Below are 24051 nucleotides of genomic sequence, written 5' to 3'. Positions count from 1 at the left end.
AAGGGGAGGGGGGTGTTGGAGGCGGAGGTGAGCGTGTCGCTTCTCTGTTGCTCCCCAGGCCCAGCTGCTCCGCTCGTTTTTCTGTCTCATTAGTGTGGTGAGTGAAGGAAGCAGAGATTGAAGGAGCATGATGGGAACATGCTCGTGTTTAATAGATCTAAGGCAAGCTCAGGAAAGCGGCTGTCTGGTTAAGAAGAGAGGGTCTGAGATCTGTTTTTGGGAGAAGGTTTTAGGCTGATTCACGAGACCTTGGTTAAAGCTGAAGATGAAATACTACATCAGCAGTTACCCTGGTGTAGATACAAATTTGGTCTTCAGGCAACACCATATTATTTTGTTTCGTGCAAACAATGGTTTCATGTCAGTTCTTTCAAATCTTCTCAAAGTAGGTGACTAAATACCAGTAGCTCCAACTCGAGTTTGGTTTTTGCTTGGAGTAAGTCCAGTGCAAGTACGAGGTACTAAAACTTGATTCAACTGAAGGATCATAAAATAATCACAGTGCCTCAAACTACACAATCGAGACACAGAGTTCTCCCCAGGATTTCTCAGACAGTGACGTGTTATAGGGTCCTCCTTTAGGTCCTTTAAAGGTCTACCTCAGATGGCAGAGTCCTGCTCTACTGATTCACCATCAGCACTGACATTGCTGTCATACTGACAAAAACAGCTCCCCCCGTGCTGGTGTTTTCCCAGTGTCAGGGGTGAAGTCCCAGCATGCGAGGTCAAAACCCCAGCGTAGGAAGGCCTTATGATGTGAAAGCGCCAGTGAGAACCCAGAAGATGGCATGGTATGATCCTAACAAGCAACATGCAAACATCACACTTCTCCAACCAACCCTGGACAACACCATATCACACCATGTCAGCCTCTCTGAACTTCCTCCTTTAGGCCTGTTGAAAGATGACTTTTGATAGTACACAATTATCATGAGAAATATTTCACCTTAATTTTAATCATGAAGGCAAGAAGTTGACAGCAAAGTTGATATTGTCTTGTGATTTGTTGTGCTGCCATTTCTACTTCATTCTTCATTTGATATCACTTGTTTTTCATCCATGTTGTGTCCATACTTAAGCGACATGTTATTTAACCACAGGCTTAGGAAAAAAAAATATGGCACACAAACCATGCCTGTGCAGTAACAGCACTCTTGTGGGCGTGGTTCTTGCACGGTGTTATGATGAGGTATGACAGTATAGTCGTGCTATTCTGTGGCCATGGTGAAAAAATGAGCGTCAGAAATATGTTTGCCGTTGCTTGGTTAAGCATGTAGAGGGCTGTTTGACTACGCAGGTGTTAACTTACTGCTAGAACATGATGATGAAGGTTAGAATGTAATGTAGTGTCATGTCCCAGCCATCTCTACTTATTGGGTCGACCAACCCTATGATGAGGCTGAAGTTGCCCTTGGTTGTGTGACTGGGTGGCCTGTCCCACATAATCATGGTGGCTGGACAGGCAAGGAATGAGTGTAAGCACCCACACACTTGAATGCTTGGTGGTCTCTTCGCCACCTTGAGTTTTGACAGTGAGGCAAGTGTGCTCGCTGTGAAATACAAAGACAACGCCTCATGTTCCGGAAAGCATACATTCAAGGACACTGTGCGTCTGTGTCCTTCAATTATTGCCCTTTTTGGAACTTCCTCTGGTAACATAAACCCAGTCCTCATCTCGCTGTGAGTTTGATCATCATTAATAGTTAACAGGCTTGACTTAAGCAGAGCAGCAGTGTTGCTGCTCCTGCTATCTAAACCCCCTTTTGAGTGCTTATGCCTAGAGGGGGCAATTTTCTTCTCTTGCCCTCCATCTTACCCTCGTTTTTATCCCTCGCCCTTCATCTACCCCCTGTACCACCACCCCTGCTTTTTTAAATCTGGCTGCTATACGCACTGAAACCCATTCCCATGTTTCCGCCTAAGCCCAAATTGAGTCTCAGCCTTTTTTTTCACTTTTTCTGATCCCATTGCCGTGTTTAAATGATCCCCTATTGCAGCTGCATCCCCACTCACAGAGGGGAATAAAAGCGGAGGTAGGTTGAGTTTGGCCTTGGCCTGTTATACAAGCTAGGGTGAGAGTTACAGACCGTAGGTCAGAAATTAAGAGGCACATCATAAGAGAATAAATAAGAAAGAAAAAAATAATCACCTGAGAGGAAAAGTAAAATTGAAAGATGATTTTTATCGTGGCAATAGCAAAATGCCATCTTGCAATCTTCAAGGTCAGGGTTACAGGGAAGGGCAGATCTGGAGAGACATTGCGATGTATTAACAGTGAGATTATCTATCTATTCTTTTTCATTAGATCTTATGACATGCGTGCAGAGTTTTCATTTTGACTCGCAGAAAAAAGAGGTGGCTGAATGCTGTACACTCTGACACGCTCAACCCCTCTAGATAAAGCCATTTACCATGGTGCTTTTGTCTGTTCTGCGTCTGCTGCTCAGGCTTACTTCAGAAATGCCGGCTTCTGTTTTTGTGTTTTCCGATGAAGTTGCAGCTCTCGTGGACTTGCGTTTCTGTGTGTGTGTTGCTCACGCCTGGCTGGTTGCCCACAGGGGTTTCTTCAGACAAGCCAAGCACATTAAGGTGTCACTGGACATATCCACTGATGCGTGCCCCGCGTCAGGTCCCCTCGCCACCCCACGCCCCCCCATGCAAGCATACATACATTTGAATACGAGAACCCAAGCTGTGAGGGATTGCGGGGTGAAGCCCAGTGATTTATGACTCCTTCTGCTCCAGCTATATGCATCACTGTCATTATTATCAATGAGGGATACGACAGCAGGAGAGCCAGCCTGGTGCGTGTGTGAATGTCTGTGTAATGAAAAGGAATGTTATGATAATGAAGGATTGAAATTATTAAAAGGCTGAGATGGGCTTGTCTCTTTTGGTTTACAGACTTTTTCCTCACCACTGTGCCACAATGCAGAAATGGAATGTTTTCTCAGACATTTTTGAGTTTGATCGGCTGGATAGTTTATCGATTTATTTCATATTGGTGTGAGCTTTTAGAGGTTGCTTTAAATTAAATATTAATAAAGTCCTTTTCTTGGTTCTCATAACGGAAGAGTGTATGATAAACCAATAGTGTGGTCACAACACTGGAGTTCTTTAGTTAATCTTTAAGGCTGCAGCACTTTTTTGTGTCTGTAACCTCACACTGTCTTCTGTCAGCTTTATTTTGGGGTTCATCAGTGGATCTGTGCTGCTCCATGTTTGTAGTAGGGATGTGTCGAATATTCGTCGGAATGGTCTGGCAACCCAGTCTACCATTCAGAGACATACCGTGATAGAAATCTGGCAACAAACTTCACCACTTCAGCAGTGACAGCACCATCTTGCTGGTGTAAGTACCCAATGGGCTCGGCTGGTCCGATCGCCTCGGGGCGACCACTGATGATGGATTATATTACCGGGCTTACGTCCAGCGGAGCAACAGAACTGATGGCGAGGACGTGATAATAGTGATATTCCATGTTGTATTTTGTAGTAGTTTGTGCCTGTAGTGTGGACGCCAGCAGTGGTTGTCACATGCCTCTGTCCGGCCTTGATTTAGACTCACTCGCTGTTCGCTCCTCAGCAGAATTATTTAGTGCATCCCAAGTTTGTACCTTTGTGTCTGTCAACAAAAGAGGTACCAAAAATGTCATGCTATTATTTCCAATAAGATCAAGGGGCTGCCTTAACAATGTTGAGTGACTGGAAACCTTGCATTAGGGTCCAGCCAATGTGTGTGGAAGGGCACGCTCCAAAATGTGATTGATAGTTCAGAGTAGCTTCACAAATTCTTTACAAACGCATGGAATGTTTAAATACTCTAGACCCATTGGTCTGATTCAATTCCAAGCCTTCCATCTTCATACCGGCTCGCCGCTGCTCACCTGAAAGATCCGACTGAATTAAATCCAACAGCTGCTGCACGCGGTTGCTCTCATCCGCTTGCTTTTGATTGCTCTCTGCTCATGTTAGTGTTGTGGTGTTTGCTGCTGGCTAATTGCTGCGAGCATGAATATTCATCTCCTGTGGTGTGGGAGGAAATGTGATGGGAATGATCTTGAGAGTTTTGTAATCAGAGGAGAGGACCTCTGAGTGTCTTTGTTGCGTTGGACAAAATAGTTTTCTTGAGACACGGTGCTTAGTGTACTGTGAGGCTTCAATGTCAGGGAGTCAAAATGAGTGACAGTTAGGGATGGGTGATATGAGCTGAAGTCCTCTACGTGACATCTCAATGACATACTGTCAGTGTTTGAAAATGAGCAGAACTATTCATGTTGATATCGAAGGCCTTCATCCCAAATTCCAAATACAGCCAGGTGACGGCAAGCTTTAAGAGTTCAGAATGTTTCTGAGCTCACCACTTCACCACTGTCTGACAAAGCCGCCCAAAAAGTAACTATACACAGCAGCAGTAGGCTCCAGCTTGATAAGTTGGTATATACCTGGCTCTGCTGCCTGCCTGTAGTTAATGTCTCGTGGAATATATTTTCCAACCTTTGTATCCAATCACCTCCAGTTTTTCAGCTAGTTCGATGACATATGTTTGCGGGATATTGCCGCCTATTTTTGTGAATAATTTCGCCCAACAAGTAAATGGATTCGGAGAGTAGACCTCTATGTAAATCTCTGCGCTTCCAGCGCTTTCTAAATGTCCATTTACAGTCTGACAGTGATTTTCCTCTGCGGCGTTTATCAAGGATCATCCCTCTGAGGAATTGACACTAATGCATATTTACATACACAGACTCTCACACTTGGTGATTAAGCCATTTCCAAGCTGTTGGTTCGGGTCCCAGCAGCAGCAGCAGCAAGCGCTCGTGTCTGCTCCGTTATTGTCATCAAAGCATCATCAAGTTATGTTTTTTTGCTGGAAATATTGGGCACCCATCGCTCCTGTGCGTGTGTGAGCGCGCGCCCGTGCCACTGTTTGCTGATCTGTGTCTGCGAGCGTGTTGATCTGTTTACATTCACATATTACTGGTTTGCTGCCAATCTCGTTAGCAAACACATTAGCAGCGACTGACATCAACATGCATAATCAGCAGCTGGTTGTATCCATCAAGATTGACATTTGGTGAACTAGATGCAGCTAATCAGTCACTTCTAAGTGGCTGGAAGATTAATTTTCCTAATTTATCAAACTCCGGCGGTGGATGTCCTGAAGTTAACGAGCGCAAAATACAGCGGTTAAACATGCCGTCGTTGGCTGAGGCTGTCTTTCATCATAGCAGGAGGAGATGCCTCTGCAGACAATGGCATGGACTTGGATTGAAGGGCTATTGTCATGCTTAAAACCAGAATTCAGCGTGTCACGAATAGAGCAGCACAATGCTGCCGTTTTCTGTAGCTTCATTTGAAATGGAAAAAGACAGTAGGCTGCGTGTTGGACTGTAATAGCGTGTTGAGACCACTCTCAGCAGAGCAGATGTTCTGTGTCTTCTCATCAAATTTGTATGTGGACCTTGTCCTCAATTGTACTGAGATGAGAAATCTCCAAAAAACAAACCTAATGACTGAAGTCCGTAGCACGTGCGTTCACCTTGTGTGTCCCATCTGGACAAATGAAGAGACGGACCGCAGCTCATTGAAGAGGGATTTTCCTCTCATGATTTACAACTTGTGTTTTTATCATCACCAATTCAGTAAATGTCAAACATTTGCTTCTGTGTTTCTTTATCGTGTCTTGCTGTGCTGCGTTCCATTCTGTGTTTATTATTTATTCTTTTTTCTTTTTTTAGTTGGGTTGGGTTGGCTGGGTTGAGTTGCTCCCCGGACACCCTGAAGTGCTTTGGATGAGTTGTATTTCAAACCTTTTCATTTGTACGTATTCTTTATGCTTTTCTTTTTTCACTTTTGGTTTTGAATAGGTAGCCCGACGTCCTCTGCTCCGACTTCTCTGCACCAACGCACGGGCCACATAAATATACGTTCACACGTTAGTTACACACACGCACACAGACACGTGGACACACACACACCGAGAACAATATGCTGGTCATTGTTATGCAAATGTTAATAGGCTCGGTGCAGTGAAGCGCGGAAGTACAGTGGCAAGATGGAGGCAGTAGTGAAAGTGGGGGTGAAGTGGTAGACGGGCAAGTATATGACATTCAATTACAGGAGTTCAAACCAATATAGTACCTTTTTCATCCCAAGACCAAGTGCTTTTACTCCAACATATACACATTTATGTTAACCATAGCCGTGCTCACCAATACAATTACTTTCAGAGGTCCGCTCTCACGAAGTACTTATTCCCTTCGTCATAGCGAGCCTCTGTTGTCTCTCTTGTCCATAGAAGAGATGATTGCAGAACTCTGCCCAGTGTTTGTTCTTTAAATAAGTGTAAAAGGTGTCTGCATGTCACAGAGCACGTACTTGTCTTTAGCGTGATACCATCAGTCCTAATGGAAGTGTAGCCGTCACTGGATAGCTCTGTCTTTCTCTCATCTCTTTCTGTTTTACTCTGCTGTCGTTTCCCAGAGGATGCTGTGATGGAGCAGACTGATAGGGTTTGAGGAGAACGTGAGATGGATAGGGATGTTAATGGTTTTTCTTTTTGGCTATCTCCCCCATCAGCTTCTTTTTTCCCTCAGTCACTCTCAATCCGACAAACAATTGGTTCTCTTGTTGCCTGACATGGATATGGCGCGCCTAAAGATGTCACTGAATGATCGTCATGAGACGAAGCCGATCAACAGCTGCTGTGGCCCCAAGAGCAGCTCAGTGTGGCACGTCACTGTTTTGGGTCCCAAGGAGCTGAACAATGATCTGCCACTCATGCATGACAAACCAGGAGAGGCATCGGAGTATAGTTATGTAAGATGGAGAAGTTGGAAGTGGAAGGTGTTCATCTCAGTTCTGTTTTTCAGAATAGTGAACAGAAGCCACAAATGTCTTTATGATCAATAAACCATTCTTTATGAACACTTTTATTGGCTGCTTATTTAATCACTAGCTTCTTGATGTCTATTATGAGGCCACTGTCATATACACTGTAATTTCTGTACTATAACATGCTACTTTTCTCCTCGTCTGAACTCTGGGGCTTATACAATGATGCGGCTAGTATATGGATTTTTACAGACTAAAGAGTGTCATGCTGCCAAAAAAAACTGTATTGAGCATCATTGCATCAAACCAATGAAACTACACATTGCCCAGTTTCTTTTGTGACTCAGTCTCAATGCTGGACCCTGTTTTTAAAACTAGTTTAGAAATGGAAACAATGGACTGATATGTTTCATGTTTTTTCCCTTTCTTACCTGCCCATATGTTTAAGCTTCCTTCAGTATTCCTTGCCATTTCTGAACAAACAATTAAAGAAGATCAACATTTATTCTGAGTCCCTCCCTGACTTTCTCGGCCTGTGCATGTACGGCGGCGGGTCACTTGGCGATGCTAATGGAAATGCCAGCTGTGTTGCTCCTCACTCCTCACCAAGTCCATTTACTAAAGTGACAGAGTCATTTACCAGGCAGCATGCTTCTCCCATCCTCACTTAATTAGAAGGCCTCCAGGCCTGTCTACCTTTGCCGCTCACATTTACCTCTTGCTCGCTGCTGTTTTACTCTCCCTCTATCCGTCGTTGGTATTGCTCTTTGTTTTTAGTGCTGTTGAATCTCTGCCGAGCCCCACTTCTTTTCCCATTCCTCCTCCCCCTATGTCTCATGTCTTTTGTCCTCACCTGGGCTTCAGTGTACTTCATGAGGACAGTGAGAAAAAAATGAATGAATCAGTCAATGCATTTAGAGCACAAAGTGACTGTAGAAAGGACACTTCATTTTGTTTGGAAATTTAGTGGGCAAGGTTAGACATGAATGAATGTTCATGAAATATTTAGAATTACTTTGATATCTTTGTTTACATCGTCTGCACTCCTTTTTTTGTGCCGTCCTTTTCATTTCACTCATTACAGCGGATACTGTAGTTTAAATAGATAACCTTGTTGCTAACCTTTCATGAATTTGAATGTTTTCCTGAAAAGTGACAAACAATGATTTAAAAAAAATATAATACTTGAAAACAAATTTATTAGGGATGCATCGAATTTCACAAAAAAAAGTAACCTTCGGTATTTAGTAGCGAAGAGTAACAGAATAGTGGCGCGTGAGACTGTCGGACAACAGCCTGAACCATAATTTATGATGCAAAGGCGACGTAATAGAATGTGTTTTTCAAATACAATACAAAAATGTGCTACGGCGGTGAAACAAGCTCTGTAAGACTGAGGTGGAAATTCTGGCAACCCACTCCCCCCTATTGTTATCTAGCCAGACAATCCTCCAGTTGAACACAAGTGGAATTGATTTGGACTTTCTGACTCATGTATCACACGTTTCCTCTTCATTTGATAATTTGTTTGTTGTCTACATTGTCAAGTTTTAAGCGTGGTCAGCTCTGACCGTTGTCATGGCGACACGTCAGTGCAACGTGTGCATTCATTGTTGAAGAATTTGGATATTTGAAAGTGTTTTAGAGTGAGAATAGAATTGCAAGAGTTTGCAAGAATTTTCAACCAAACTATCTTGGGCCTCCTGTTTATATTATTAGCATGTTCATGGTGGCTAAGCCAACTTGAACCAAAAGGATAGGAATTCTTTTGTAGTGGTTGATCTAATTTAATGAATTTTGGAATGCCTGTTTTGTTTGAACGACTAATATGAATGGAATAACTCATCTCCAATCTCTCCATAATTTATACAATTTAAGTCAGAAAAATAGATGCTCCTCTCCTCATCGAACACTTCTATCAAAATGTACATGATCAACTGCCAGCACTGGTTGTGAAGGCTCAAATATAGCTATAATGTTCCTAATGAAACCATATCTAGTTGTGCAAGTGAAAGTCCACATGTGGTTCAGTCCCACTAACCAGCTACCTCTGGTTTGCTTTCCTTGATGCTTTGTCAGCACAAGCTGATGTAGGGTCTGTTAGTGATGATTCTGTAAATGAAAGAACCAATCAACTCTCAGGTAGTCTCTGGTTTTTCTGAGTCATCCCTGAAGAAATGAGGCTTCCAATGACCAGAGGCCAGGCTGTGACGTCTTTCTTATCACTTTTGCCTGTGATGGTGATGGCAGAGCAGAAACTGACATCATGGATTACGGTCACTGCACATTTATGATTGGCAGCTATGGTGTCTTCCATCAGCTGCGTTGCCTCCACTTGTGCTCCCGTTAATGTGCAGTGCCTTCCTCCTCTCCGGCCCTCCCCTTGTCCCCCCGCACTGCACCCTTTATTTGAATGTTACACCAGAAGAAGCAGTAACAGCGTTGATCCTTTTATGTGTTTAGATTTAACAACCAATGAAAAGCCACATTGAAAGCTTTACAGGTCCTCTGGGTTTTTGGGGTGACCATCACAAAGCCTGTTAGCCAGACTTTTAGAAGTAGGTGCAATCGCTCTGTAAAAGCAGATTGGAGAGGAAAGGTGGAAAGTTTATTGCAGAAAGGAGATGTCATGGCATGGCGACATGGTCGGGGGAGACAGCGAGCAACTGTAGCAGAGAGAGGGACCAGAGATTGGGAGTTACAGCCACAGATTTTATAGTAAATACGGAGATGGCAAGACCAGGAAGAGGCTCACATGGTTTATAAGGTCATTTAAAGGAGTAATGTGGCGCACTGACAGAAACAAGCCTGTGTTAAGAGTCGTTGAATCAAGACGGTTTTATTGTTGTTTGCCTCCCCGATTGTCTGCTCAAGAAGTCTTGTATGGTTCATAATGCTAACTCACGTGCTGCTTCATCCCTACATGGCGATGTTAAGTGGCTTGTTCGATGGGTACTAATGAAGTTAGTTATCGATGTGGCCAAAACAGCCAATACATTATGGTACATTGTTGGTCTCATTCTGAGTGTTGACCGATTTTACATGTTTAGGTTACAACTGAATTCCCAGAGACGTGCAGGTGGGATCAGAGCCGACCCTTCTCACCCTGGACATGGACTGTTTGTTCCTCTTCCCTCTGGCAGGAGGCTACGGTCCATCCAGACCAGAACCTCCCGTCACAGGAACAGATTCTTCCCCTCCGCCATCAGACTGTTAAATTCGTGAACAGCCTTGTTGTTATGTTATTCTATTTATTTTTTTTTATTTTATTTTATTTGTTTTTTGTTGCACTTTATTCCAAGACACTTTCCTAGTCAGTGGCTCCCCACTGACCATGGCAATAAATCTGATTCTGATTCTGAATTCAGTTTGACACAGGGGTTAACAATTTAGGGGGAAGACTGTTTTTTTCTGGATGATATTGCGATCTTGATTAGATTGTGCAGTATTTTAAAATAAATCTTTCACATTTTTCATTTACAAAAAATAACATTATTGGATCATGGATTAAAATATGAAGTATAATTATTTGAAGCCACGAAAAAAAAAACACAAGGTAAGAATCAATTATAATTTCATTTATTAGAAACTTGTGTGCCCAGAACTGGACAACTGAAACTTTTCTAACAATTCTCAGAAACCTCGCTGAAGCAGGCCAGCAGCCTCAAACTACACCCAACTGACCAATGCTGCATGTATTGGAAATTAGCTTGAGGTTTGTCAAAGTGCTCGACTATAGTTGATGCTACTACACTTGTCTGCAGTGCAGAGTTGGAACTGGTAATGAGTTGGAGCCATATCACTATTGATTGCCTCCACAACACAAGTGCATAAAAAAAAAGCATATTTTGTTTTTGGCCTTGAGGCCCTTAACTTCAGGCCATGACCTCTCTCCATGTTTAATGTTGAAGAATGGACAGCTGAGTCTCCTGCCACAGATTTGCTCCTGTTGTTACTTGTGTTTTCCAGGTAGAGCCCAACCAAATGGCTCATTCAAACCAAGTCTACCCACAGTCTTGATGAAGAATGAATCCTTGATGTAGATTATTCTTTATCTCACATATTTACTGGACCTTATTTACCAAACTTCACAGTAAGCTTGACTCATCAATTGCAACAGCTTGGCCACATTTCACTTGCTTATATCAGAGTTATCTGTGACTTGATTGGTGAAGGACAAAACTGAACAGGTGACTTTTGCATATTTCACTTCTCTGAGACCCATAATGCAAACCAGGGCCCGGCTCCCCGCGCCGTCCCTGAGATTAGCACAGGAACAGTTTTAAGCAATTGGCCAAATCTATCATCAGACGGGGATGAGATAAGGTTATGTCGGCCCACCAAGAAACCCCCAGTGAAAGTGTGATTTATGTGGGCCATTGTCCTTAAATAAAGTCATGATGATTAATGGCATGGAGGGCTGGTCTCTGTGATGATATGAGAAACAGCCTGTTCTGGCTTCATTTTCCTTGTGTGTTCCATCATAGACGAAAGTGAAAGGCGTTCTCTGATGTTTTTCTCCTGCCAGGATGGACAATCGAATTCCTCCAACCACTACTGTCTCCCCCATCACTCTCGCCGCTATCACTCTTTTCATTCACACCCCTCTTATCACCCTGTTACTTTGAATCAATTCCTAGCTCCAGCCGCGCTTCATCTCTTTTCTTCTGTGTTGAATTTTGGCTCACACTTTTTGACAATGACTCATAGAAGCTGTCTGCCACCCCATCATATCTGCTTAGCACAATGTCCTGGCTGATTCGCCCCATGTGTGTCTTCCATTACAGTACTCTTTCCTTCCATTCATCTATCCACTAAACACTTCAAGTAGATTGCCTCCTCCTCCCGCGCTCTGGTTCTGACTATTGCTCGTTGGCATCATTTCTTCTGTCTCTCCGTCTCCGGGCAGCCTGCCAGCTACAGCACTGGACTGGACTGCTGAGCATGGAGGCAGCTGCCATGCATCTATCTCCAGAGGAGAAGCGAGCCTTGCTTATGGGCCACTTGGAGGATAGTAAATCACAATTCCTGCTAAAACCTCAGCTTTCTGTCCCGACAGGAAGTAGCAGGAGATGTTGAAAGTGAATTTGTCCGACATTGTGCTCAGCATTTTTGTGGAGCTGCTCACTGCCAAAGCAATATAATTCCTTTAAAAAGCCTGAGGCCTTACTGATATAAGTCATTGTCGCACATAAATGAGTTTCATCATGTCACATCTGTCTCATATCAATAATGTACTTAAAGCTCACAAGGGAATCTCAGCTTCAAGTCTAATATCTCAGCACTGCATTCCTTTGTCATCCTGTTGCCATCTTGCAGCTAAACAGCTTTATCTCTCGTCGTGGGCTTCTGCTTTCTTTCCTCTTATCTACACCCCCATTCAAACACAGCTATACAAGCATGGACGCTCACTAAAGCAAAGAGAAATTACAATGTGCCCAAGGTCTGCTGTCTGCTGTTGCTGGGTGCATGCGAGGGAAGCAAAGGAAGGCTTTTCTCAGATCACCAGAGATGGTGGTTAAAACGTGTGCAAGATGAGGTATAGCTCGCCACACTTCTGCTCATCTGTCTAATACTCTTATTTGATGAAGTCGAACACCCAAACAGAAAAGCTCATGAAAACAAGTGTGCATGTTTGTAGCATGGTGGTGGTAATATGGCTGCATGTGTCCATTGGTGGTGCTGAAAGTTTTACAGCGAATTACTCCAACTGTCTCAACTAATGGACCATCTTGATGTCCATGACCGCAGAGGCAACTGAATACTTCAGGAGAAAAGCACACACACGTCATTAAGGGGATCACAATTCTCATCGACTGAAAGCTGTTGGCGCAGAAAAGTTAAAAGTCGCGTTGACACTTCAACCACATGGGTACATGCGGAGGTGCAAACAGACATGCGTTCTCAGATGCGCTAGCACTGTGCACACATGCGAGCAATCTGTCTGTCACACACTTAAAACACCCTTGATCTCTCATGAGTACCCCAGAATGTGGAGCACCTAGAGAGCCACAGGGACGGTGCTGTGAACCATCTGTTCGCACCCTTTTAGTGCTGGAGAACGTGCCAGGACTGGATCTTTGGCGGCATATGTGTCTTATCAAAGAAGTTTTGCATCCAGTGTGAAGGACTGACAGGCATGTAGTAGTGTTGGGAGGAAAAAAAAATCAACATAATGAATGGGATAGTATCACTTTGAGCCATGAAAACAGAGAAGATTTAATTGACAAAGTGCCCATTGGATGCTGCTGAAGTTTATGAACTTATCTTTTGCATTCACTTCAATCAAAATTGAATTAAAATAGAATTTTGTGTGGTCCATTTTAGTTCACCATCCTTTACTAGTTGACAATGTACTTACCTTTTGTCAACGTTTTCTAACCACATACATTACCAGCCTTTGATGCCAAAATATCTGTCTTGGTCATACCGTCTCCTGTCCTCCTCCTCAGCACTAAGCAACAGCAAACATCAGGGTCTTTCCTTGTGCGCCTTTGCTTTCCAGTGGTTTTTGAGGTCAGCTGTCAATCAAGGCGCTGCTGCCGGGCCACCTGTCAGCTGTCCCAGCATGCAGTGCCAGGCCTCACCTGTGCATGCTTCACTGAAGTCTGTCACACACCACTGGACTAGATTCTTTCAACAAAACAGAAATGTACCCCTCAGGACTGCCTCTGCTCGCGCGAAAAAAAAAATACAGCACAGATTTCTGCTACCTTTCTGATGTTTTACCAGGTTTTCATTCAAACATTTACAAAGATTCTGCCTTTTCTGCTCAGGTGGTGAGAGTTCCAGTGGAGAGTTGTGAACAGTACACCACATGTGGCGAGTGTCTGGGCTCCAGAGACCCTCACTGCGGATGGTGTGTTCTCCACAACGTGTAAGTACCACACACTTCTATTCTCACATTAGCTCACTTCAACTTTCACAATGAGCCCATTTCAATCCAACGTGATCAAGAGATGCGGGTGAATTTATCATTGTGATTCATGCTTTTCTGTGATTAACTAGTCGACAACAATAAGTACTGTCACTCTCCACAGGAAACGTGGAGAAATATGGCATCAAATCTTTTATATATGAACACTGGGTTAAACTCTATTATATTACCATTTTTGAGCTACTTATACATATGTTTATAAGCAGCATTTTCGATAATTATTAATCATTATAAAGTGCTAATTACCTTCTTGTTTAGTCAGTATAGTGTCAACTTAGTGTTAAACAGTCCCATAATTACTGTTGACAATAAATAAGGAAATAAGAAACCATTTTTTATGGACTATAAGTCACCTGTTCGGGGCAAGTTTATTTTACAAAATCTTTAGCATGGAGTGGTAACACCACAAAATTCTTTTATATTCATTGGTCCAGACATGGAACCGAATGTTGCCAAGAGGCGAACTGACTGAGAAACAAGGAAGCAAAGGGGGTGAATTTTGCCTTTTAATCATGAGAAATAAATGAATATAATTTCCAGCTGCTCCTACCAGGGCCATCCCTCTAGGTGTCTGCACTCCACTCTCAAGTAACTCCCTGTCATTTTGTTACTGTGATGTTTCTCTCTGGATTTTCCATTGAAAAACACCATGTGACTTCTTTCCCAGCTTGGACTTCCAACTTCGAGGGAACTCAATGCAAATACGATGGGTGTATTTTGGTCACGTGCACTCCAAGAATCTAGTCTAATTCTTTGTCGATTAGAATATGGAAGACCTGACCGACCAGACCTTCTCTGTGCAGGCAGCCATTAGCCACCAGCCACACACACTCCAGCAAACGCATGTTTCAAATTTCTCTTTGTCATCACAGAACTGAATCGCAGATAGTGCCGATACTTGGACACTATTTGACCTTGTCTCCCTAATACGGGCGACTCATTTCCAACTGTGCCATGTTACCTAATCTGACCGAGCCCTGCCGGCAAAATGGCCAAGAATTAATAGACAAATTATTTATAAGGCTCATTTCAGTCCTCTGGTACTTTTGGTTGAATCTTATTAGGGGCTGTGGTAGTTTCAATCAAAAGTGTAATTGAGGTGGACACACAGAGACACATTTAGTATTACACACACACTGAATCATTTACACACCATTCAGGCTGAGGCTGATGAATACACTTTTTTCTGTGGTACACACTGACACACCAGAGTGAATCCTGGAGGACCATAATGAGAAAATCTGTCGAAACCTTTTTGTGTCTATTCTTATGCATCTGCCTAGTTTTTTATTTATTTATTTATTTTTTTGCGTCAACTGCCATCGGTGACGCTGGGGACCGATATTCCTTGCTGAATTCGAACGACTGCTGACGAAACGGCGGGGGGTGGGGGCTGCAAATGGACTAGGCAGTTAACATTAATTCTGCCTCTCGCTTATTATTAAGAGCGCCATATCAGCACTTTTCTCTCACCACTGGGAGCCGTTGTTGTTAGCGCAATGGTGAAGTGATAGCCAATGCAAAATGATCAGCAAATCCCAGCAACAAGATCCTCTTTATGCTCATCGCCTTTTTCCCCACACAAATGAGATGCTTTCAAATCAGAAGGGGGAACTTGCTGACCCCTGTCTGAGTGAGGAGGAATTGTATCATTTTAATGGCAGCTGGGAACTTCAATGATTGCCTGTATGTCTCCTCACAAGTTTGAACTGGTGCTGTTGTAAACAGAATTGATGAGGGGAACCGGATATTCATATAGCTTAGCAGTTCTTGCACAAATGTCAGGGGCAATAAGGTAATGATATAAAGGCCCGTGGTAATGGCTGCAGGAAGCTATTAGCCAGTTTGTCTTCGGTTATTGCTCCCATTTCTGTATGATGGCTATGCATGTTTGTCATCTTAAAATGACTGTAATTTAGGTTTAACAGTTGCTCGCATCCTTTGTTTCTTCGCTCCCCCTCGCCTTGTGTACTTTTAGTCTTCATCTCACTGGATGTTCACCACTCCTTTTTCTCTGCCTGCTTCCTTATCCCGTCTTTATTTTTTGCTTCTGCATAGTTGCTCACGCAAGGATCGATGTGAACGAGCAGGAGAGCCCCAGAGGTTTGCGTCTGACCAGAGGCAGTGTGTGGAGCTCACCGTGCAGCCTAAAAATATATCTGTTACCATGTCTGAAGTCCAGGTACATGTTCTTTTTTTCCTCATCTGTGCGGGTACTGCTGCAATGAATTCACTGGATTGTAATGTTCAAGTGGATAGAAGCTTGTTGTTGTCCTAATAAGAGGTCAGCAAATTGTCAAATTTTAAGCCTTGGGTTGGGAACCATCTTCTCTGCGAGAGCCCACATTTTCATGTGTAATTCCATGAGAGCCACTGATCTGCATATATATATATATATATATATATATATATATATATATATATATATATATATATATATATATATATATATATATATATATATATATATATATATATATGTTCTACTGGAGTGGAACACACTCCCCAATGTGCCAGCTAATGTTAAGCATCATGGGACTTACCTTGTTGTTGAGGGCGATGGGACCTCACATGCTACTTTGCTTCACTTATTATTCCTGAGGCCAAACCGGATGGATACATTTGAACGGAAGCCAGGGGGACTGTGCTTAGTCGTGATGTATTAGCTCCGTTCAAAGAGTCAGATGCCCTGGTTGAGAGAGCCACATCTGGCCTAGGTTTCTCTTGTTAGCACACCTGCAAGCTTACACTCAAAATTACCACTGGATAGTCTTATTCTAAAAGTAAGAAAGCACCATAGTATGTACTCATCTGTTTACTCAGTATTTGATATAGTATTGCTGTAATGACCATTTCTGTTTCTAACCCATGAGGACACACTTGTCAACTTCTAGTGCTGATTAAATATGCAAAGAGGCAACCATTTCACGTGATGCCTCATCTGTGCTATTTTTACCGAGTTTTGTGGTCAAGTTCTGTCGTTCATGTTTGCTGCGGTTCCATCTGCTTGTTATCGCACAATCATATTGCTGTTATAGCTGCTGCGGCGGTTGACACACTCTTGAATGTCACCCCCTTTTTATTCTTAATACCGTCTCCTTCTCCCCGGCACACATATACCCAATCTTTTCTCACATTATCTCAGCCTCCCCCAACAGCCATTAACCCTCGTGTCATATCTTATAACAATCCATGTACACCGTGTCCTTCCATTGATCTTGTACTGATTGTCTTCCTCTCTCTTCCCGTCCGTAGCTGGTCCTCCAGGCTCGTAATGTGCCCGATCTATCGGCGGGGGTCAACTGCTCCTTCGAGGACTATGTGGAGACCGAGGGACAAATCCAAGGCGGACACATTTTCTGTCTGTCTCCCTCTGTCCGGGACATAATTCCAATCACCAGGAACAAAGGTCAGTTGTGTGAGAAGGATGGTTATGATATCATTGCGTGGTGAGGTCACTGGGCTCTACACTGGACTGGGTGGTAATATGGGAAGTGAAGTCATGTTCATTGTTGATGTGCCTTTTTTCCCTCCATCCTCTTGGTATGGTCTCATTTTTTGCTTGTGGGTGTCATGTTGTCATCGCAGGAGGTTTTATTGTAACCAACGACTGCTTTAATTTACCGTTCTCTTTTCTCTCAACTCTATTGCTTACACTTGAACTAGAGCTGTTTCTGGTAATGTTTCTGAATAGGCCCTCCGATGTGTTTATATTTAGCCTTCCCTGTCGTCACTAATAACATGATAGTTCCAAGGGTTTACATTTTCCTCAGTTCGAATAGCCACACTGTTTTGTAGCTATCTTTTCAACACAGTGGTGTCAGGTTGGCTTAGCGTTTCTCTCCCATTGTTTTGTAACTCACTTTGCTTCAATGCCATGTTCTGTTACATCAGAAAGATTCAAACAAATTCCATTCCCGGCCATTTATGTTGACGTGCCTCGTAGAAGTTCTTATAAGAAACACAGCAGGAGTGAAAGTGCACACCAATCACAAATTTGGGTTTTCATCAGCTCTGTCATCCAAGCGCTGATTGAAGCTGCTATTTTTAATTCCACCCCACTGTGCCAGCGACAAGAGTGATGTGTTGCTAAGTTACAGTGTTTGTGAGGACCATTTTAAGTTGCTGTTATTGTTCTGTGCTGCTCTTGACACTCCTGTGCGTTTCAGGTGACAAACGGGTGGTGAAGCTCTATCTGAAGTCAAAGGAAACTGGCAAGAAGTTCGCAAGCGTCGATTTTGTCTTCTACAACTGCAGCGTCCACCACTCGTGAGTACCACCCTTTGACTTCAATACTATTCTCTTTTGACACTCAACGTTGTCAAACTGCTATATTAAGATTCACGAGTTTTGGACTGGCATCAGGGTTCAAGCCAGAGATGTCCAAGTTGCAGATTCAAGTCCCACTTTATTCTTTTTGCAATGTTTTTTGAACAAAACATGACAGCTGCCGAAGTGTTTTGCAATGTAGTATTATATTTAAAACAGTCGGTACAGCTCCCAATGATGATCTCATAGTTCATGCTTTCACTATCCCTTCTCAGAAACAATTCACACTTTTCTGTTATACATTGCAGACCGCTCTATTCAAGTGATTGCCAGACGTAGTGCTTTGCACTAGCACTGCTCTCTGGTTTCAGAGTCAGTTGCAACTCAATCTTCCGTAAGCTACCTTACTACTTAATGTCCTTATCACCGGAGAGCCACACCCCTAATTTAATGTAACCCTGAGCTGCATGCACCCTGCTGTGGTAAAAGAATCCTTCGGATCCTCGACACAACCCGAGACCCCGCCTGCTCCTTCTTTGGTGGCTGATCCTGGGGAGGTTAAAACGTCTGCTAGGGTATTAGCCTTGGGGTGACAGATGGCCATGAGGTCCAGGGGGTACTGCAGGGCTACATCCTGGCCTCCCAGAGGAAGCTAGATGAGCCTCCTTCGAGAATTGTCCATAGCACACACGGACACTCATAGAGACATGCACGGCCACACCTCTTAAAGCTCCGCCGCTTACTACTCATTCACGCCATGGACACCTAATCTCTTGTTGTGACCTTTAACCTAGCACCCTGTTTTTTTTTTTTTTTTAACCATGTGGAAGGAACAATCACGTCTCGGCCAATAATTAGCAATGTCTTTGTTCATATATAACGTTGTTATAATGCTTAGATTGTTTGATGTATTTTATTTAAGAAACAAAGAAAAACGCTACAGTCAGCGCTAGGACAGCGTCAACAGTTTGGCTGGAGCTGTATCTATATTGTTTGTCTTGCATAATATCAATACATTAAAAAAATTGCTAGCAAGTACACAATAAACCAACACAAACTATATTCCAGTAAGCCAATGTACGGGTCAGCTATAATATGACATTAATGCTAGAAGATGAAAAAGCCTTTCTCTCCGTATGTTAAAAACTACGACCAAGTGTGATGTCTGACGAGACTCTCAGTGGTTAAAGAATTAATGCAATAATGTGATTAAATGCTCGTCAGAGGTCAGTCTAATGCAGCCTTTCACGTTTAATGAAGTTACCGATCTGTCGCTTCTTCAGGCGTGACTCTGAAGATGCCGAGATAAGACTCTCTCTCAGAGCTGCGACTGTGTCCCACATACCCTTGGCGGCTGCTCAGCATCAGTACGCGGTGTCTGATGAGATCAGACTGGTAATGTTGTTGGCGTAATCACTCTGAGCAGCACAGCAAGACATTTTCCAGAGCACGCCGTCGTTTTCTACCAGGATCAGTTGTTCTCCCTAGTTTAGGTCGGAAAGAAACGGAACATTTTAAGGTTGTTCTGTTGATGTGGTGTTGTCCTTCTGAGTACGCACGTCTTCTGTATGTGTGGTTAAAGTCCAGGTGATAAATGATAAATATACAAGTATCATAGATTGATTTAATTAAAGCTCTATAAATACAATTGAAATTATATTTTAAAATGCTTATACATATATGTCTATTTAAATAACCCTAATGTGTATTTACACATGAAATGCCTTGAGTTAATTCCTCCAAAACACACATCCTGTCGACTTATTTACCCAACTGTTTTCATGAATTTGCATAGTAGTGTTAAACTGATTAGACATTCATTATTTCACTTTAATGTTGCCTCATTTAAAACCCTCCTGGGTGACTCATTAATAAAATATTTCTGCGAGCACCACAGAAAAAGTGTGTTACAAAGGACTGTTTTTAGAATTATAGCTGGAGACTCTGACCTCTTCTGTCTGTCTCCCTACTTCAATGGCTTGTCAATTCAACTTTTATCTCGCCACCGCCATTGTGCGTTGGAGGTGTTGTAAAGGTTCAGTGAATGGAAACAGAACCAGTGAATGTGATTGATGAATGTGAACAGGGGTAGTTAAAAATAACGGGTTAAACATTAGTTAAAAATGTGATGATATTCTTGTTTTCATTATCTCGGAACCTGCCAGACACTTTTCGTTCGATGTAAATGTAGTTTTAATACACGGGGAACACAGGCCTGCTGCCTTGTGTTGGAGAGAAGACACACCTCTCCTCTGCCGCCTGGACAGTCCGATTAGCATCTGAATATGGACAGATTAAATTAGCATCATGAGCGAGACCATACGGGGAGCGTGGCTGCTGCTTTTCAACAACTGGACTATAACTGGAAGAAAAAAATAATGAGTGACTGGGGGGTCTGGAGAGGGGGGGGGAATCCCACGAATAGCAATTAACTACTGGGCCCACTTGCCCCCAGGTGGGATTTTCCTTTTTGGTGCGCCTACGCGGGCTAAAAAAAAGAGTTTTGAGATCCTTGGGCAGCACTTGACAGGGATCATGGTCACTTCAGGAGCGAGCAGTTGGGGGTTGTCAAACAGGATGGACCGCTGGCCTTGGCTGAGCACACATTATAGAACCGCCTCCTCTTTCAAAGAGCGGTATCATGTATTTCGCTGGTAACCTGCTGGTATTTTGATCATTATTTCAATGTCTGCGGTTTGCTAAGGAGTTTGATTTGACATGAATAAAAGATAAAAAGATAAGATGGGGCCGTAGCAGCAGATGTCTTTGGGTGTGACCTACAGTACAATTGATTTCTTCTGCTGCCGACTGCTCTCTTGGCTTTCCAGTAATATATGTGTTGTGCTGTAATTGAATGAGCCCTGAGCCAATACTGTATGGCCCACTGACCTTTAAGCAGAATATTGTTTCTGAGCTAATTATATTAGCTGCTAATCAAAAGGTTAATTTGTGCTGAGCCAATTTGTGTTAACAGTTACCCTTTTGTTTTTAAATCTGTCTGCAGATACACCGGTCCTCCTGGTGTTAGCTGCTGCCGTTTCAGAAGGATGTAAAAAATGCAGGATTTTACAACCATAACACCCTTATGGATCATAATTATGTATGTCACCAGTGAGTGAGGAGCATGTGGAGGCTGTTGGGGAAAAATTCTGCGTGTATATGGAAGTAAAAGGCGATAGAGGCAAGGTCCTGGTGAGGCTGGGCTGAAGGCCAGCAGAATGAGGGATCTCATGGTTTGGCCACTTCTCAAACTGTGGGGGGCACTGTTACTACTCGACACATAGCTCTAATGAGACACGAAGAAGACATAACAACGGCGGAAATTTTTCGTCCTCCAGTCGCGATATATTTAGCAGTCTCACCGACCACCGCCTCCTACAACTCTGCCTCCGTTTTTCTCTTTAGTGCTTGAGGTACAATACCTCTTCCAGAATTACCATGTTGGTTTTGTCGTCATAAACTTTTGAGTCTGGGCTCCTTCCCGTGGTAGATATATTGGTGAGCACCAATACCAATATGAAAAATGCTTGGAAGCATGTGATCAGTCATGGCAACATTGCTTGATATGGACAGGTACATTTTCAAGCATAGACTGGCCTTAATGGTGCTTTCAGAGTAAAGCCTAAAACCCCTTTATTGGAATTCACTTACACAGTGTTTGATAAGAATCTCGCCGTGGATAAAAGGTGGGTGCCCTGCAGGGGCCACTCCCAGGCTAAAATTGGTCACCCAGTGGTGGCCCGCATAGTTGCATCCTGAGGGCCACAAATGGGCTTTAAGAACTTCAACTCAGATTTTGTTTTTTTAACATAGTGATACGACCAGTATAAAAGGGGCCCAAAAATTAAACCCATGCTTAGACTCCAGACATCTGCATCAACGTTGTGGTTTTTGGAATTAACTCTTGGCATATTGATGCTGTGGTCCTCATGGGTCACATTAGCTTCATACATAGCAAGGATCAGTAGAAATTATTTCGATTCGGAATCTTTGCTAGTTGTATTTGGCCCAAGGTTTGAGTTTAAGCCACATGTCATAAATAAAATATTTCAGTTTCACACGAAGAGTCAATAATGAGTCTTTGTAGTTTGTTTAAAAACAAAAGTCTGTCGTCACGATCTACTGACCTTAATCATTTGCGCTGGTCTTTGACTCCAAGCGTTTAGCTATCAAAGCTTTACCTAATTGTTTCTCCCCATACGTTGACAGTATTGAATAATCTCCGCTTTGCTCCAGTGTGGTACCGAGAGGCTCGCCGTGCATCCTTCACTCTAAATGGACAGCTTCACTCAACACAATGTTAAATTGGTCAATTAAAACGGCTGTGGGATTGAATTAAGCTCCAGTCTGTGATCTCCGTCAAAGGGAGGGCTGTGAGCTGGAAACGATTGCTCCGAGTGCTCACCTAACACACGAGCCGTTCTAATTGATCCAAATGAATCCACGTCAGGGTTTGATGGATTCATGAAGACTTCTATCTCAGCCATGTTTAGGAAGCCCATTTTCTAGGGAGATTAGGGGAATACAACTGGCCTTGTATGTGAAAACCGTTCTGATAGTGCTGCTTTAATAAGGTGGTGGTGTGCACCAATGTCTGTTGACCATTGGACTCCAGAACTCATCCCATCCTGATAAAATTCAGTGCGTGAAGCATAGACCCATTGAATTTTTAATGTGTTTTGATGCCACTTGATGAGTCTTTTTTCACTCCTAATCCAGGAAGGGAAATGTAAATTGCAAATGTAATGGCTACAGTATGAACAGCGTTGAGTCCTGGGCCTCTTGGTGACTCATGCTCTGAGGCTCTTGTGTGAGGAACATATGGTGTGGCACCAAGTGGCACCGTGGAGCACATGTTCATTATGTGAAACTGCTTATGACTAAATGCAGCAATTTCATTTATTACTGATGCCAACTTAAGTAGCATGAGAACACCCCCTCCACACTCAACCACTATCCTTATTAGGACCTCTCATTGCCATAACCTTTTCCCCAGCCTCTCACCCTAAACCTAGCCATCCTAAATGCAAGGCTTACCTTAACTTGGACAAACTGAAACCCAATTGTAATGACACAGGTATTTGGAAGTTTTAATCCTCAATTTGATGCTTAACCTTGTGGGCTCCTGCAAAATGTCCTTACAAGGAGGCGTGTTTCCAAGAATCGGTCCCCACAAATATAGCTATACAAAATACATGCACACATATGTATTGTCTTTCACGAATTTGTCCGCCCATCTGTGACACAGCTGCGATGTTCTTTATTCACTGTTCACCGTGGTGTTGAAACGCTTCTATTGTTGCTATATAAGATGTGCTCTCCTATGACTTGTGCTCTGATTATCTCAATATACCATCCTCCAATGTGTGCAACTGTGATATATCGATATAGCTGAAACATTATACAGTAATGCGTTACATCCGATTCTGCATTTGCAGCAATTTGTGTTGCGCCACTAACAACGTTTAGCTCTCTTGCTAAACTGCTGTTGAACCTTGCTGACTCTCCTCACACATCCAACACACACATGTTCAGTGCACAACTTCCTACCGAATGTCTCCCGCGAGACCCCCATGCAGAGCCCAAAGTGCTACAACCCCATCCCTATTTTCTCTCTGCCACAATAACTGGCGTCTCAACGTCGCTCTGGGAAATCCACCTTCTTTTGATCTCTCTCCTTCCCTCCCATCATCCTCTTTTCTTTCTCCTATCTTTTCTTCTGTCTGTCCATCTGCACCGTCGCAAAAGCAGGTGAATTTAAAAAGGTGGAGCGCTTTAAGCTGTGAGGATGAAAGGGAGAGCGAGACAAAAGGCAAAGGGGGAAGCCTTTTAAAAGATGGCAGTGAATGAAAGTGATAGAGGGCGCATGGGAGGCAGAGATGGAAGGATGGGAGGAAAGCATGAATGAATTCAGGGAATTGGACAGATGAGTTATAGAAAGAGAGAAAATGGATGTATGTGCTGTGAGTGGTGCCATTGTGTTGGGAAGAGGCTGACTGAAGTATGAA

The 24051-nt window shown here is 43.1% G+C and overlaps 1 protein-coding gene across 2 annotated transcripts in view; it reads left to right on the top strand.

The window, feature by feature from the left end:
* LOC128760024 (plexin-A1-like) overlaps positions 1 to 24051 on the top strand; it is a 153187-nt gene that overhangs the window by 67502 nt on the left and 61634 nt on the right. For both annotated transcript variants that reach the window (XM_053866907.1, XM_053866906.1), the window contains exons 5-8: positions 13614 to 13714; positions 15833 to 15956; positions 17030 to 17183; positions 17944 to 18043. In XM_053866907.1, coding sequence (XP_053722882.1) covers positions 13614 to 13714; positions 15833 to 15956; positions 17030 to 17183; positions 17944 to 18043 — 479 coding nt within the window. The remainder of the gene's footprint in view (positions 1 to 13613; positions 13715 to 15832; positions 15957 to 17029; positions 17184 to 17943; positions 18044 to 24051) is intronic.

Source organism: Synchiropus splendidus, chromosome 6 (assembly GCF_027744825.2).
Source record: "Synchiropus splendidus isolate RoL2022-P1 chromosome 6, RoL_Sspl_1.0, whole genome shotgun sequence".
NCBI classification, from domain to species: Eukaryota; Metazoa; Chordata; class Actinopteri; order Syngnathiformes; family Callionymidae; genus Synchiropus; species Synchiropus splendidus.
Note: the sequence above shows the minus strand (reverse complement) of the source record. Positions and strands in the feature narration are given on the sequence as shown.